This window comes from Salvelinus namaycush, chromosome 19 (genome assembly GCF_016432855.1).
Source record: "Salvelinus namaycush isolate Seneca chromosome 19, SaNama_1.0, whole genome shotgun sequence".
NCBI classification, from domain to species: Eukaryota; Metazoa; Chordata; class Actinopteri; order Salmoniformes; family Salmonidae; genus Salvelinus; species Salvelinus namaycush.
In genome coordinates this window covers 34,263,877-34,280,691 of record NC_052325.1, presented here as the reverse complement: position 1 = coordinate 34,280,691, position 16,815 = coordinate 34,263,877, and the positions used below count along the sequence as shown (strand labels likewise).

The window sequence follows — 16,815 nt, the reverse complement described above, 5'->3', positions numbered from 1 at the left end:
ATGGTTGGAGTCTTACAATGTTTATTAATCCAAAAAGGGGTAGGCAAGAGAATGGTCGTGTACAAGCAAAAGGTCAAAACCAGTTCAGAGTCCAATAGGTACCAAAGGGCAGGCAGAGTCAAGGTCAGGGCAGGCAGGATGATCAGGCAGGCAGAAAAGTAGTCCAGAGTCAGGCAGTGGTCAAAACCAGGAAGACTGGCAAAAGAGAATAGAAAAGGAATACGGGAAAAACACACTGGTTGACTTGACTAAACATACAAGACAAACTGGCACAGAGAGACAGGAAACACAGGGATAAATACACTGGGGAAAATAAGCGACACCTGGAGGGGGTGGAGACAATCACAGGGACAGGTGAAACAGATCAGGGCGTGACAATTAGCTGTGAAAATACTGTAGGGGGGCAGAAAATCTGGAGTCTCATATTTTTGAAATGTTTAGAATGACTATCTAACATCTAATGCTAAGGACAACTCTTACTGAGCCAGCCATATCAATCCCCTAGTGCAAGAGGTGAAGGGAACATCCACCAGGTAGATAAGTCTGAGACTCCATGATGACACCGTCAGGAGCCAAAGTACGGTTTTCTAAAGGACTGCAACAACAGAGGAGAAAACCCTATTCATCCGACCTCCAAACAACTCAGGTTTACTGACATAACAGCCACCATTTAGTCCAATGCCCATTAATCAGGAATCTTTGCTCTAGATAAGTGATAGGGATAATATATATATATATATATATATATGCTGATATGATTTCAACACTGCGTCCTGTCTGGTGTGACAAACAAGGGAACTGTGTTACTCTGTAGTTTACAGACAGGTTTGCAGGAAAACAAGACACACACCCATCCACCTTTCACTTGACTGGCTGTCGATTCGAGGCCCAAAGTCGAGATAAGAGGGGTTGTGGAATGCTGTTGATTGTCAATACCCCGGTTTCCATGGTAACCCGTAAACACATGGCTGGGTCATTTACTGTGAGCTGTAAATGATGTGGTATGGGGCGACTGCTGGGGTGTTTCTAACACGCGGAGTGGTTCAGACAAAGTCACAACAACAGCAGCTCGTATGTGTGACACAGGGAGCCCAACCAGGATCATTCTTTTTCAGTGTTTTCCTTTAGTTGAAACTTCACTTCATGAGAGGCGGGTTCCAATTTTTCAGAGTAAATAACTCACGGACACTAGAGAAGCTTAACCAAGTTAAATTCTTCCCAAAGGGTCGTTACAGGTATAATTCAGACAAAGACATACTACTTTATATACTATGCTTATGCTTATAACAATGTTCAAAGTTTACCCCGAATCCAACAAGTGCCTTGCAAAAGTGTCTTCATCCCCCTTGGCGTTTTTCCTATTTTCTTGCATTACAACCTGTCATTTAAATAGATTTTTATTTGGATTTCATGTACTGGACATACACAAAATAGTCCAAATTGGTGAAGTGAAATGGAAAAAATTACTTGTTTTAAAAAATTATAAAATATTTAAAACGGAAATGTGGTGTGTGCGTATGTATTCACCCCCTTTGCTATGAAGCCCCTAAATCAGTTCTGGTGCAACCAATTACCTTCAGAAGTCACATAATTACTTAAATAAAATCCACCTGTGTGCAATCTAAGTGTCACATGATCTGTCATGATCTCAGTATATATAACCATGTTCTGAAAGGCCCCAGGGTCTGCAACACCACTAAGAAAGGGGCACCACCACGCAGCGGCACCATTAAGACCAAGGAGCTCTTCAAACAGGGACAAAGTTGTGGAGAAGTACAGATCAGGGTTGGGTTATAAAAAATATCAGAAACTTTGAATATCCCAACGAGCACTATTAAATCCATTATTAAAAAATGGAAAGAATATGGCACCACAACAAACCTGCCAAGAGAGGGCCGCCCACCAAAACCCACAGACCAGGCAACGAGGGCATTAATCAGAGAGGCAACAAAGAGACCAAAGATAATCCTGAAGGAGCTGCAAAGCTCCACAGTGAAGATTGGAGTATCTGTCCATAGGACAACTTTAAGCCATACAATCCACAGAGCTGGGCTTTACGGATGATTGGCCAGATAAAAGCCATTGCTTAAAGAAATTAATAAGCAAACACTTTTGGTTTTTGCCAAAAGGCATGTGGGAGACTCCGCAAACATATGGAAGAAGATACTCTGGTCAGATGAGAATAAAATTGAGCTTTTTGGCCATCAAGGAAAACTATGTCTGGCACAAACCCAACACCTCTCATCACCCCGAGAACACCATGCCCACAGTGACGCATGGTGGTGGCAGCATCATGCTGTGTAGATGTTTTTCATCGACAGGGACTGGGAAACTGTTCAGAATTGAAGGAATGATGGATGGTGCTAAATACAGGGAAATTCTTGAGGGAAACCTGTTTCAGTCTTCCTGAGATACAGGTGAAGTCGGAAGTTTACATACACCATAGCCTAATACATTTAATCCCAGTAAAAATTACCTGTTTTAGGTCAGTTAGGATCACCACTTTATTTTAAGAATGTGAAATGTCAGAATAATAGTAGAGAGAATGATTTATTTCAGCTTTTTGTCTTTCATCACATTCCCAGTGGGTGAGACATTTACATACACTCACTTAGTTTTTGGTAGAATTGCCTTTAAATTGTTTAACTTGGGTCAAATGTTTCGGGTAGCCTTCCACAAGCTTCCCACAATAAGTTGGGTGAATTTTGGCCCATTCCTCCTGACAGAGCTGGTGTAACTGAGTCAGGTTTGTAGGCCTCCTTGCTCGCACATGCTTTTTCAGTTCTGCCCACAAATTTTCTATCGGATTGAGGTCAGGGCTTTGTGATGGCCACTCCAATACCTTGACTTTGTTGTCCTTAAGCCATTTTGCCAAAACGTTGGAAGTATGCTTGGGGTCATTGTCCATTTGGAAGACCCATTTGCGACCATGCTTTAACTTCCCTCATGATGTCTTGAGATGTTGCTTCAATATATGCACATAATTTTCCTCCCTCATGATGCTATTTATTTTGTGAAGTGCACCAGTCCCTCCTGCAGCAAAGCACCCCTAAAACATGATGCTGCCACCCCTGCGCTTCACGGTTGGGATGGTGTTCTTCGGCTTGCAAATCTCTGCCTTTTTCCTCCAAACATAATGGCCAACAGTTCTGTTTTAGTTTCATCAGACCAGAGGACAATTCTCCAAAAAGTACGATCTTTGTCTCCATGTGCAATTGAAAACCGTAGTCTGGCTTTTTTATGGCAGTTTTGGAGCAGTGGCTTCTTCCTTGCTGAGCAGCCTTTCAGGTTGTGTCAATATAGTACTCGTTTCACTGTCAATATAGATACTTTTGTACCTGTACTTTTGTATCTTCACAAGTTCCTTTGCTGTTGTTCTGGGAATGATTTGCACTATTCGCAACAAAGTATGTTCATCTCTAGAAGACAGAACACGTCTCCTTCCTGAGCGGTATGACATCTGCGTGGTCCCATGGTGTTTGTACTTGCGTACTATTGTTTGTACAGATGAAAGTGGTACCTTCAGGCGTTTTGAAATTGCTCCCAATGATGAACCAGACTTGTGGAGGTCTACAATTTCTTTTCTGAGGTCTTGGCTGATTTCTTTTGATTTTCCCATGATGTCAAGCGAAGAGGCACTGAGTTTGAAGGTAGGCCTTGAAATACATCCACAGGTACATCTCCAATTGACTCAAATGATTTCAATTAGCCTATCAGAAGCTTCTAAAGCCATGACATCATTTTCTGGAATTTTCCAAGCTGTTTAAAGGCACATTCAACCTAGTGTATGTAAACTTCTGACCCACTGGAATTGTGATACAGTGAATTAATCTGTCTGTAAACAATTGCTGGAAAAATGACTTGTGTCATGCTGTCACGTTCTTGACCTTATTTCCTTTGTTCAGTCTTTGTTTAGTTGGTCAGGACGTGAGCTGGGTGGGCATTCTATGTTATGTGTTTCTATGTTGGGTTTATTGTTTGGCCTAATATGGTTCTCAATCAGAGGCAGGTGTTTGTCATTGTCTCTGATTGGGAACCATATTAAGGTTGCCTGTTTTCACTGTTTGTTTGTGGGTGATTGTTTCCTGTGTCAGTGTTTGTGCCACCCTCCAGTCATGAGCCGCCCTCCAGTCATGAGCCGCCCTCCAGTCATGAGCCGCCCTCCAGTCCGGAGCCGCCATTCAGTCCGGAGCCGCCATTCAGTCCGGAGCCGCCATTCAGTCCGGAGCCGCCCCTCAGTCCGGAGCCGCCCCTCAGTCCGGAGCCGCCCCTCTGTCCGGAGCCGCCCCTCTGTCCGGAGCCGCCCCTCTGTCCGGAGCCGCCCCTCTGTCCGGAGCCGCCCCTCTGTCCAGAGGCGCCCATCAGTACAGTGGGGTTATTTTGGTGGGTCGTCATTAGGAGGAGGCCACGGAAGCGGGGATTAACGATGGTGGAGTGGGGGCCACGTCCAGCGCCAGAGCCGCCACCGTGGACAGATGCCCACCCAGACCCTCCCCTATAGGTTCAGGTTTTGCGGCCGGAGTCCGCACCTTGAAGGGGGGGGGGGGGGGTACTGTCACGTTCCTGACCTTATTTCCTTTGTTCAGTCTTTGTTTAGTTGGTCAGGACGTGAGCTGGGTGGGCATTCTATGTTATGTGTTTCTATGTTGGGTTTATTGTTTGGCCTAATATGGTTCTCAATCAGAGGCAGGTGTTTGTCATTGTCTCTGATTGGGAACCATATTAAGGTTGCCTGTTTTCACTGTTTGTTTGTGGGTGATTGTTTCCTGTGTCAGTGTTTGTGCCACACGGGACTGTTACGGTTTGTTCACGTTTATTGTTTTGTATTGGTGTTCATAGTTCAGTTTTCTATATTATAACATGGATACCTACCACGCTGCGTATTGGTCCGATCCTTGTTACACCTCTTCAGAGGAAGAAGAGGAAGACAGCCGTGACACATGCACAAAGTAGATGTCCTAACCGACTTGCCAAAACTATAGTTTGTTAACAAGAAATTTGTGGAGTGGTTGAAAAACGCGTTTTAAAGACTCCAACCTAAGTGTATGTAAACTTCCGACTTCAACTGTATATATTAACTTTAAAAAATGTAAAATCCTCAAAGACCTCCTCTGAAGGCATCTTTAGCAGAGGAGGAATTAATTCAGTAAAAGGAAAGGACTTTTGTGTGTTTGATGCCATTCCATTTGTTCTGTTCCAGCCATCATTATGAGCCGTCCTCCCCTCAGTGTCACGCCCTGACTTTAGAGATCCTTTTTATGTCTCTATTTTGGTTTGGTCAGGGCGTGAGTTGGGGTGGGCATTCTATGTTCTGTGTTCTATGTTTTGTATTTTTTTGTTGGTTGGACGGTGTGGTTCTCAATCAGAGGCAGCTGTCTATCGTTGTCTCTGATTGAGAACCATACTTAGGTAGCTCTTGCCCACATGGGTTTTGTGGGTAGTTGTTTTCTGTCTCTGTGTCTGCACCAGACATAACTGTTTCGTGTTGGTCATTTTTTTGTTATTTTGTCTTAGTGTTTTGAGTTAAAATAAATATTAACATGGACACTTACCACGCTGCGTTTTGGTCCGATCTTGACTACTCTTCATCAGACGAAGAGGATCGTTACACTCAGCAGCCTCCACTGATATTAAGATACCGGTAATCCTCATGCAGGCACTGGTGTGTTTTCTCTTGAAACATCCCCGTAACCCAACCATCCACAAATTCCTCTGTGAAAGTTTCTGATCAAGTCCATGCCATGTGGGACTTTGCAGAATATTATGTTGGATATTCCTGGAAAGCTGGTTTGAATCAGGTGGAGGGATCTGCTCTGCTGGCCTCTGCATGAGGATTGGGACACATAAATGTAAGGAATTCTGGGCAGTGTTCAGTAGAACACACTGTAGCAAAATGTTTTGCAACAGAAAGCAAAAATCTGTGTTCTTATTGGTCAAGTTCTGTTAGCACTTCCCTGTTTCAAAAATATGTCCACCTACTGAACAGGACCCAGGCCCTGAGCAGAGAGAGATGATGGTGAGAGAAGGAGGGCTCGTAAAGCAGTGCAGGCCAAATCTAGAAACAACACCCTCTCAAATAGCTCCCATTTGGCTGTGCAGTTCTCCAGCTCCATAGCAACTGTGTCCATGGCCCATTACACATATACCTCTTTTGTATAATTTTAATTAGAATACATGTATTTTGTATTTTCTAATACAAATATATACTTGCAAGTAGCCCGCTTAACTACAGCATTCTCAGTAATGGTAACATAATCTTTTTACTTGCTATGACTGTGGTATTTCCTTGTTAACCTTAGTTTAATACACTGACTGTAAGATGCTCTGGATAAGAGTGTCTGCTAAATGACCAATGTAAATTTGAAAATTAACACTTGCAAAGCACACCGCTGGGTATTATTCTCATGACCACCGCCCCCAAATAAGGCCAAATTTGATTTAAAAAAATAATAATTGTTTGAGGGTGGAACTCATTAGAATAATACCCAGCAGTGTGCGTGGCAATTCTTTTTTTTTTTACCATTATCGTTTATCATTTAGCAGACGCTTTTATCCAGAGCAACTTAGTCAGTCAGTGCTTTCATCTAAGGTTGATAAAAAAACACATCAAATCATATTTTATTTATCACATGCACAGAATACAACTGTTGTACATTTTGCAGTGAAATGCTTGCTTATGAACCTTTCCCAACAACGCAAAGTTCAAAAAATAATAATAACAAATAAAATAGTAACTAACACAAGAGGAATAATATAAAATACACATGAATGGAGCTATATACAGTACAGGGAGTACCAGTACCACATCAATGTGCATAAGTACGAGTTACTTGAGGTAGATATGTACAGTACATGAAGGCAGGGTAAAGTGACTAGCCATCAGGATAGATAATAAGAGTAATATAAAAAACAGAGTTACAGCAGCAAATGATGTTTGTTGTGTCGGTATGCGTGTGTGTTATTTGTGTGTGTGCGTATGTAGTATTTGAATGTGTGAGGGATTTGTGTGGTAGTGACAGTGTAGTGTGTCTGAGTGAGTGTGTGTATATGTTGTGTGTATATAAAGTCTAGTGAGTGTCCATGGGTCAGTGGAAGATAGAGTCAGTGCAGGTAGTATGGGTACCATTAATTGACTATTTAGCAGTCAGGCTATTTAGCAGTCTTCTGGCTTGGGGGTGGAAGCTGTCTCGGAGCCTGTTGGTCCGAGAGCCGAGGCTCCGGTACCATTTGCCGGATGGTAGCAGAGTGAACAGTCTATGGCTTGGGTGGCTGGAGTCTTTGTACATTTTTCGGGCCTTCCTCTGACACTGCCTGATACTGTATATAGGTCCTGGATGGCAGGGAGCTCGGCCCCAGTGATATACTGGGCTTTCCGGACCACCCTTTGTAGCTCTTTGTGGTCAACGGTGGTGCAATTGCTATACCAAACGGTGATGCAGTCAGTCAAGACGCTTTCGATTGTGCAGCTGTAGAACGTTTTTGAAGATCTGATGTCCCATGCCAAATATTTGTTTTATTTTTTATTTCACCTTTATTTAACCAGGTAGGCCAGTTGAGAACAAGTCTCATTTCCAACTACAACCTGGCTATTTTCAGCCTCATGAAGGGGAAAGGTGCTGCTGTGCCCTCTTTATGACTGTGGACCATGTTACATCCTAGGTGATGTGGATGCTAAGGACCTTAAAGGTCTCAACCCGCTTCACAACAGCCCCGTCGCTCCACTTTTTCTCCGATAGTCCACGATCAGCTCCTTGGTCTTACTGTCGTTGAGGGAGAGGTTGTTGTCCTGGCATCACACTGCTAAGTCTCTGACCTCCTCCCTGTAGGCTGACTCATCGTTGTCGGTGATCAGGACCACCACCGTCATGTCGTCAGCAAACTTGATGATGGTGTTGGAGTCGTGTGTGGCCACGCAGTCGTGGGTGAACAGGGAGTGCAGAAGGGTACTAAGCACACACCCCTGAGGGGCCCCCGTGTTGAGGGGCAGAGCGGCGGAGGTGTTGTTGCCTGCCCTCACCAGCTGGGGTCGACCTGTCAGGAAGTCCAGGATCCAGTTGCAGAGGGAGGGGTTCTATCCCAGGGTCCCTAGCTTGGTGATGAGCTTGGAGGGGACTATGGTGTTGAACGCTGAGCTGGTCTATGAACAGCATTCTCACATAGTTATTTCCCCTCTTGTTCAGGTGGGAGAGGGCAGTGTGAAGTGCAATTGAGATTGCATCATCTGTGTATCTGTTGGGCCAGTATGCGAATTGGAGTGGGTCTAAGGTGTCTGTGATGATGGTGTTGATGTGTGTCATGACTAACCTTTTAAAGCACTTCATAATTACAAATGTGAGTGCTACAAGGCGATAGTCATTTAGGTTACCTTGGAGCTCTTGGGAACAGGGACAATGGTGGTCAGTTTGACACATGTTGGGATTACAGACTGGGACAAGTCTGTGAACATACCTGCCAGCTGGTTTGCGCATGCTTTGAGAACACACCCTGGTATTCCGTCCGGCCCAGCGGCCTTGTGACATATCACAGTCAGAGCAAGTAAAACATTTCTGAGAATGTTGTTGCAGTTAACGATGCATTGGTCTTCAAAATATCCTGTATTGGTAACAAGATACCTTTTGTATGTTTTATATATTTTCCCATCTCTGGCTAGTGCATAGTATGTTACTTTAATATTCACAGTAACTTGCCACCAGCTTACTATAAGTTACTGGAAAATGTAGAGCAACGACACATTACAAGACTGTAAAATTAGCCTACTATACTGTAAGAAAGTAAATACTACTGTAATCGTTGTTGTTTTACTGTAATTACATGGGATTAGTGCAAGCAGGTTGGCTGCTAAGTATTTGCATATTACAGCATGTTTAAGAATAGTTGGTGTTTTATATCACTTGCACTTGTAGAGGTCTTAACAAAGGCTTCAAAACTGTCAGTGACTACAGGGCAAAACAGACCAAAAGGACATGGCTAAACATTTAACCATTAAAGGTTTGAGATTTACTACCACTCTGATTTATACCCTATATACATTTAATTGTTATGGAACTACTACCACATATCACTTAAATTGGTAGAGCACTCTCACTAACGGGTGCAACAAGTATAGCCTCTTACAAGGGACAATGCAAAATGTGTTAATGAGCCACAACAATACCATGCACCCACAAAAGATTTTTGGTGCTCCAAAATTACAGTATGGTGCAATATTCTGTGAGGGTGGTACTGAATTACAGTAAATTACTGGCAGAACAGTAGATAGTAAGTCTTTGTAGATTTATAGGACAAATACACAAAAATAAGATATGGTAGTGTATTCTGTGGGGTATAGCATTCTCACTGATGGGTGCAACAAATATAGCTTCTGACAAGGCACGCATAAAAGTATGTTTGTAACGGGCTTCCTCCTTCTCCTCATCCGAAGAGGAGGAGTAGGGATTTGAGGACCAAAATGCAGCGTTGGAGTTAGACATAATATTTATTTAACAAAACCGAAAACACGAAGAACACTTGAATAGATACAAAAACAACAAACGAAGTAGACAGACCTGGACTACGAACTTACATACAACGAAGAACGAACGAACAAGTACTGACTACAAACAAAACGAACTCACGATACAGTCCCGTATGGTGCAACAAACACTGACACAGGAAACAACCACCCACCACAATCAATGTGAAAACACCTACCTTAATATGGCTCTCAATCAGAGGAAATGAAAACCACCTGCCTCCAATTGAGAGCCATATCAGGTCACCCTTTAAATCAACATAGAAACAGAAAACATAGACTGCCCACCCAAACTCACGCCCTGACCGTCAAACACATACAAAACAACAGAAAACAGGTCAGGAACGTGACAGAACCCCCCCCTCAAGGTGCGTACTCCGAACGCACCCCTACAACTCAAGGGGAGGGTCTGGGTGGGCATCTGTCCGCGGTGGCGGCTCCGGCGGTGGACGAGGACACCACTCCACCACTGTCTTTGTCCCCCTCCTTAGCGTCCTTTGAGTGGCGACCCTCGCCCCCGACCATGGTCCAGGAACCTTCACCAACGCTCCTCTAAAATAGAGGAGACAACTCAGGACAAAGAGGTAGCTCAGGACAAAGAGGTAGCTCAGGACAGAGAGGTAGCTCAGGACAGAGAGGTAGCTCAGGACAGAGAGGTAGCTCCGGACAGAGAGGTAGCTCCGGACAGAGAGGTAGCTCCGGACAGAGGGACAACTCTGTACTAATGGCAGCTCCGGACTGAGTGGCAGCTCCGGACTGAGTGGCAGCTCCGGACTGAGTGGCAGCTCCGGACTGAGTGGCAGCTCCGGACTGAGTGGCAGCTCATGACTGGAGGGCAGCTCATGACTGGAGGGCAGCTCATGACTGGAGGGCAGCTCATGACTGGAGGGCAGCTCATGACTGGAGGGCAGCTCATGACTGGAGGGCGGCTCATGACTGTCTGGCGGCTCATGACTGTCTGGCGGCTCTGGCAGCTCCTGACTGGCTGGCGGCTCTGGCAGCTCCTGACTGGCTGGCGGCTCTGGCAGCTCCTGACTGGCTGGCGGCTCTGGCAGCTCCTGACTGGCTGGCGGCTCTGGCAGCTCCTGACTGGCTGGCGGCTCTGGCAGCTCCTGACTGGCTGGCGGCTCTGGCAGCTCCTGACTGACGGACGGCTCTAATGGCTCGGGACAGACGGGCGGCTCTAATGGCTCGTGGCAGACGGATGGCTCAGAAGGCGCTGGGCAGACGGATGGCTCAGAAGGCGCTGGGCAGACGGATGGCTCAGAAGGCGCTGGGCAGACGGATGGCTCAGAAGGCGCTGGGCAGACGGATGGCTCAGAAGGCGCTGGGCAGACGGATGGCTCAGACGGCGCTGGGCAGACGGATGGCTCAGACGGCGCTGGGCAGACAGATGGCTCAGACGGCGCTGGGCAGACAGATGGCTCAGACGGCGCTGGGCAGACAGATGGCTCAGACGGCGCTGGGCAGACAGATGGCTCAGACGGCGCTGGGCAGACAGATGGCTCAGGCGGCGTTGGGCAGATGAGCAGTGCAGGCGGCGTTGGGCAGACAGCCGACTCTGACCTGCTGAGGCGCACAGTAGGCCTGGTGCGTGGTGCCGGAACTGGTGGTACCGGGCTGAGGGCACGCACCTCAGGGCGAGTGCGGGGAGAAGGAACAGTGCGTACAGGGCTCTGGAGACGCACAGGAGGCTTGATGCGTGGTGCCGAAACTGGAGGCACTGAGCTTGAGACACGCACCACAGGGAGAGTGCGTGGAGGAGGAACAGTGCGTACAGGGCTCTGAGGACGCACATGAGGCTTGGTGCGTGGTGCAGGCACTGGTGGTACTGAGCTGGGGCGGGAAGGTGGCGCCGGATATACCGGACCGTGTAGGCGTACTGGCTCCCTTGAGCACTGAACCTGCCCAACCTTACCTGGTTGTATGCTCCCCGTCGCCTGACCAGTGCGGGGAGGTGGAATAACCCGCACCGGGCTATGTAGGCGAACCGGGGACACCATGCGTAAGGCTGGTGCCATGTAAGCCGGCCCAAGGAGACGTACTGGTGGCCAGATATGTAGAGCCGGCTTCATGGCACTTGGCTCAATGCTCAATCTAGCCCTACCAGTGCGGGGAGGTGGAATAACCCGCACAGGGCTATGCACACATACAGGAGACACCGTGCGCTCTACTGCGTAACACGGTGTCTGCCCGTACTCCCGCTCTCCACGGTTAGCCTGGGAAGTGGGCGCAGGTCTCCTACCTGCCCTAGACCCACTACCTCTTACCCCCCCCCCCAAGACATTTTTGGGTTGTACTTGCGGGCTTTTCGGGCTTCCGTGCTAGACGCGTCCCCTCATAACGCCGGTTCCTCTCTCCGGTTTCCTCCGCTCTCCGAGCTGCCTCCAGCTGTTCCCATGGGCGGCGATTCCCTCCAACTTTAGCCCATGGTCCTTTTCCTTCCATGATTTCCTCCCAAGACCAGAAATCCTGCTTCGTGCGCTGTCCGTTAACCCGCTGCTTGATCCGGGTTTGGTGGGTGGTTCTGTAACGGGCTTCCTCCTTCTCCTCATCCGAAGAGGAGGAGTAGGGATTTGAGGACCAAAATGCAGCGTTGGAGTTAGACATAATATTTATTTAACAAAACCGAAAACACGAAGAACACTTGAATAGATACAAAAACAACAAACGAAGTAGACAGACCTGGACTACGAACTTACATACAACGAAGAACGAACGAACAAGTACTGACTACAAACAAAACGAACTCACGATACAGTCCCGTATGGTGCAACAAACACTGACACAGGAAACAACCACCCACCACAATCAATGTGAAAACACCTACCTTAATATGGCTCTCAATCAGAGGAAATGAAAACCACCTGCCTCCAATTGAGAGCCATATCAGGTCACCCTTTAAACCAACATAGAAACAGAAAACATAGACTGCCCACCCAAACTCACGCCCTGACCGTCAAACACATACAAAACAACAGAAAACAGGTCAGGAACGTGACAATGTTAATGAGCCAGTGATTCTTTCGCCACCCATAACATTTTCCGACAGTGCACCATAATTCACAGTATGCTGCTGTAAAAAAAACTGCAAAACAGGTAATACAGTACTTTACTGTATAATTATATTGTACATTTACAGCAGTGTAGCTGAATGCCATTGAGCCCCCCACAATACATTACTGTAATACAGAATTACAGTAGCTAACTGTATACATTTTGTTACAGTGCTAGCTATCTGTCTGTCTATCTGTCGCTCTGCCATTCAAATAAACTACTACCCAGTGCTCAAGAGTCGTGTTTCCTTTTTTTTCACTTGACTAAAATATCCTGCTTCTTCCTCTACTAAGTGGAAAACGGGAAGTTTGGTGCAAGACATGAATTGAGAAATTCAGAGCCAGCCCATCGAAATTATGACTTGTTTATATAATTTATAACTGTTTTATAGAAGTGCTAGCGATATTGCGTCCAGTTTGACTTGTTTCGTCATTTGGGGGCAAGAGCACAGCAACGGAGTTTTTTTTTTTTTTTTTTTTTTTTTTTACATGCGTGAGTAGTTTAAAGTGTCTGCGAGAGAGAATTCACTATCCAGATTGGAACGCATAGCTCTGAAATATCACGTTTTTGAATGGGTCCACGAGACTCTGATCTGAATTTGCCTGGATGGGATGCACAGTGAGTTTCATCTGTTGTGAAGACGACTTCCTGCAAATGCCTCTTGGCCAACATGAGAAAAATAAAGAGGATAAGAAACTGTTGAACAAGGTAAGGACCCATTCCCATACTGAACGCGTGAGTTTCTAAACTATAGCAGGAAAAGAACATAGCACGTTATGAATTTGACAATGCATTTAACGAAGCAGGCGGAGTTCTGCATGTGTCTACCTGCGGCAGCGTGACAGCTGTTCAAGCCACACATCGAGTGATAGTCGCATACAGTTTAAGCCTAAGGAGTAATAACGCCTTCATTGACACAATACAAGGTGACCAAACATGACATTTCTTTGTAACCAGAATGATTTAACATGAAACTAAACATGTCATGCTGATAGATGCCTGTGATGCAAGTTGAACATATTATGACCAAATTCGTATATTCATCTCACTCCATTACTGTTTTTTGGGAGTCACTGAAAGACTCATTCATTCTAGCTAATCTGTAAAAAAAAATCTAATATATCACATCAACACATAGAGATATTGCAAAATCAATTTCAGAACAGCATAGACCAATTGACTACAAAGTAACCAAATAAAATCATGTACACATATTTTGCAGATGTTATCGCAGGTGCAGCGAAATGCTTGTGTTTCTTGCTCCAACAGTGCAGTAATACCTAATAATACAAAACAATACTCACAAATCCCCAAAATAAAAAGAAAGGTATTCAGCAATGTCAGGACGAGCAATGTCAGAGTCTGGACCATCAGTGTCAAATCAAATCAAATTGTATTTGTCACATGCGCCGAATACAACAGTTGTAGACCTTACCGTGAAATGCTTACTTTCAAGCCCGTAACCAACAATGCGGGTTTAAGAAAAACAAGAGTTAAAGAAAATATTTACTAAATAAACTAAAGCAAAAAATAAAAGAGCAGCATATGTATATAATGGTGTCTATAAACATTATGGACAGTATATTAATATAAAAGGTGTGTACAGCAGTAGTTATATAGGATGATCCTTGACTAGAATACAGTATATTACATATGAAGTGGGTAAAACAATATGTGCACATTATTAAAGTGACCAATGACTATGTACATAGGGCAGCAGTCTCCAAGGTTCAGCACTGGCTGGTAGCCCGATAGTAACTGTGACTAAAGTTCAGGGCAAATAACTACAGTAGGCTAGACAATAATATGGTCTAACCTTTATTTGTCAGGTTACTTTGTAGTCAATTGGTCTATGGCTATGTTGTTCTGAAATGGATTATTGTTCTGAAATATTATTGTCTCTAGACAATGGGTCATTTCAATGTAAACCCATGAGCACCAACATGAGGTTAATAGGAGCATATCAAATTTGGTGTCAAAGGAAAGCTACACAGCAAATTCTCCAGTGTTAAATCAACACTGAGTCTTCAATTAGCACTGAAAGTATGAACCTGTATAGACACTGGAACAGTGATAAATTAAAAGGATAGTTCAGGGTTTCGGAACTGAAGCCCTTTATCTACTCACCCAGAGTAAGATGAACTCAGGGATACCATTTTTATGTCTCAATGTGCAGTTTGAAGGAAGTTGCTAACTAGCGTTAGCGCAATTGCTAACTAGCGTTAGCACAATGATTGTAAGTATATGGTAACTGCTAGCATGCTAGTAGATACCATAGACTTCCAGTCATTGCTCTAACAATAGTTAGCATTGGCTCGTGAAACTACCTAAATGTCATTCCGGTTCATCTGTTCTGTCAAGCGCCTACATTTTTGTAGCTGTAATAAGCTTAGAGAAGTGTATGAGCTCATTAAAAGCCTATGTGTCACGATCGTCTTCGTGAGAGAGAGTGGACCAAGGCGCAGCGTGTGCAAAATACATCTCCTTTATTTTGGAAGAGAGAAAAAACACGAAACGAGCACAATTACAAAACGAAACAAAACAACAAACGATCGTGAAGCTAAAGACGTAAGTGCAAACCCAAGCTACAAACGTACAACATAGACAACTACCCACAAAAGCCTACTGCCTATGGCTGCCTTAAATATGGCTCCCAATCAGAGACAATGAATGACAGCTGTCTCTGATTGAGAACCAATCTAGGCAGCCATAGACATAACTAGACAACTCCACTCTACTCTGCCCCATAAACATACAACACCCCTAGACACTACAAAACACATACATTCCCCTTGTCACACCCTGACCTAACTAAAAAACATAAAGAAAACAAAGAATACTAAGGCCAGGGCGTGACAGTACCCCCCCCCCAAAGGTGCGGACTCCGACCGCACAACCTGAAAATAGAAAGGGGAGGGTACGGGGTGGGCCCCATCATGGCGGCGGCTCGGGTGCGGGACGTGGCCCCCACTCCACCATTGTCAATACCCGCTTTGGTAGCCTCCTCCAAATGGCCACCCTCCAAATTAACCCCACCGGACTAAGGGGCAGCACCGGACTGAGGGGCAGCACCGGACTGAGGGGCAGCACCGGACTGAGGGGCAACACCAGAATGAGGCAACACCTGATTGACTGGCGGATCCTGGCTGGCTGGCTCTGGCGGATCCTGGCTGGCTGGCTCTGGCGGATCCTGGCTGGATGACGGCTCAGGCTGGTCATGGCTGGATGACGGCTCTGGCTGGTCATGGCTGGATGACGGCTCTGGCTGGTCATGGCTGGATGACGGCTCTGGCTGGTCATGGCTGGATGACGGCTCTGGCTGGTCATGGCTGGATGACTGCTCTGGCTGGTCATGGCTGGATGACGGCTCTGGCTGGTCATGGCTCGCTGACGGCTCTGGCTGGTCATGGCTCGCTGACGGCTCTGGCTGGTCATGGCTCGCTGACGGCTCTGGCTGATCATGGCTCGCTGACGGCTCTGGCTGATCATGGCTCGCTGACGGCTCTGGCTGATCATGGCTCGCTGACGGCTCTGGCTGATCATGGCTCGCTGACGGCTCTGGCTGGTCATGGCTCGCTGACGGCTCTGGCTGGTCATGGCTCGCTGACGGCTCTGGCTGGTCATGGCTCGCTGACGGCTCTGGCTGGTCATGGCTCGCTGACGGCTCTGGCTGATCATGGCTGGCGGAAGGCTCTGGCTGATCCTGTCTGGCGGAAGGCTCTGGCTGATCCTGTCTGGCGGAAGGCTCTGGCTGATTCTGTCTGGCGGAAGGCTCAGGCTGATCCTGTCTGGCGGAAGGCTCTGGCTGATCCTGTCTGGCAGAAGGCTCTGGCTGCTCCTGTCTGGCGGAAGGCTCTAGCGGCTCCTGTCTGGCGGAAGGCTCTAGCGGCTCCTGTCTGGCGGACGGCTCTGAAGGCTCATGGCAGACGGGCGGCTTTGCAGGCTCATGGCAGACGGGCGGCTTTGAAGGCTCAGTACAGACGGGCAGTTCATGCGGCGCTTGGCAGACGGACAGTTCAGACGGCGTTGGGCAGACGGGCAGTTCAGGCGCCGTTGGGCAGACGGGCAGTTCAGGCGCCGTTGGGCAGACGGGCAGTTCAGGCGCCGCTGGGCAGACGGGCAGTTCAGGCGCCGCTGGGCAGACGGGCAGTTCAGGCGCCGCTGGGCAGACGGCAGACTCTGGCCGGCTGAGACGCACTGTAGGCCTGGTGCGTGGTACCGGCACTGGTGGTACCGGGTTGAGGGCA

The 16,815-nt window shown here is 46.7% G+C and overlaps 1 protein-coding gene across 1 annotated transcript in view; it reads left to right on the top strand.

Moving 5' to 3' along the window:
• The first annotated feature begins 13,159 nt into the window (after positions 1–13,159).
• The window catches only part of LOC120064349 (tensin-1-like), a 296,497-nt gene continuing 292,841 nt past the window's right edge, over positions 13,160–16,815 (top strand). Inside the window, exon 1 of the mRNA XM_039014866.1 lies at positions 13,160–13,276. Coding sequence (XP_038870794.1) covers positions 13,175–13,276 — 102 coding nt within the window. The 5' untranslated portion in view covers positions 13,160–13,174. The remainder of the gene's footprint in view (positions 13,277–16,815) is intronic.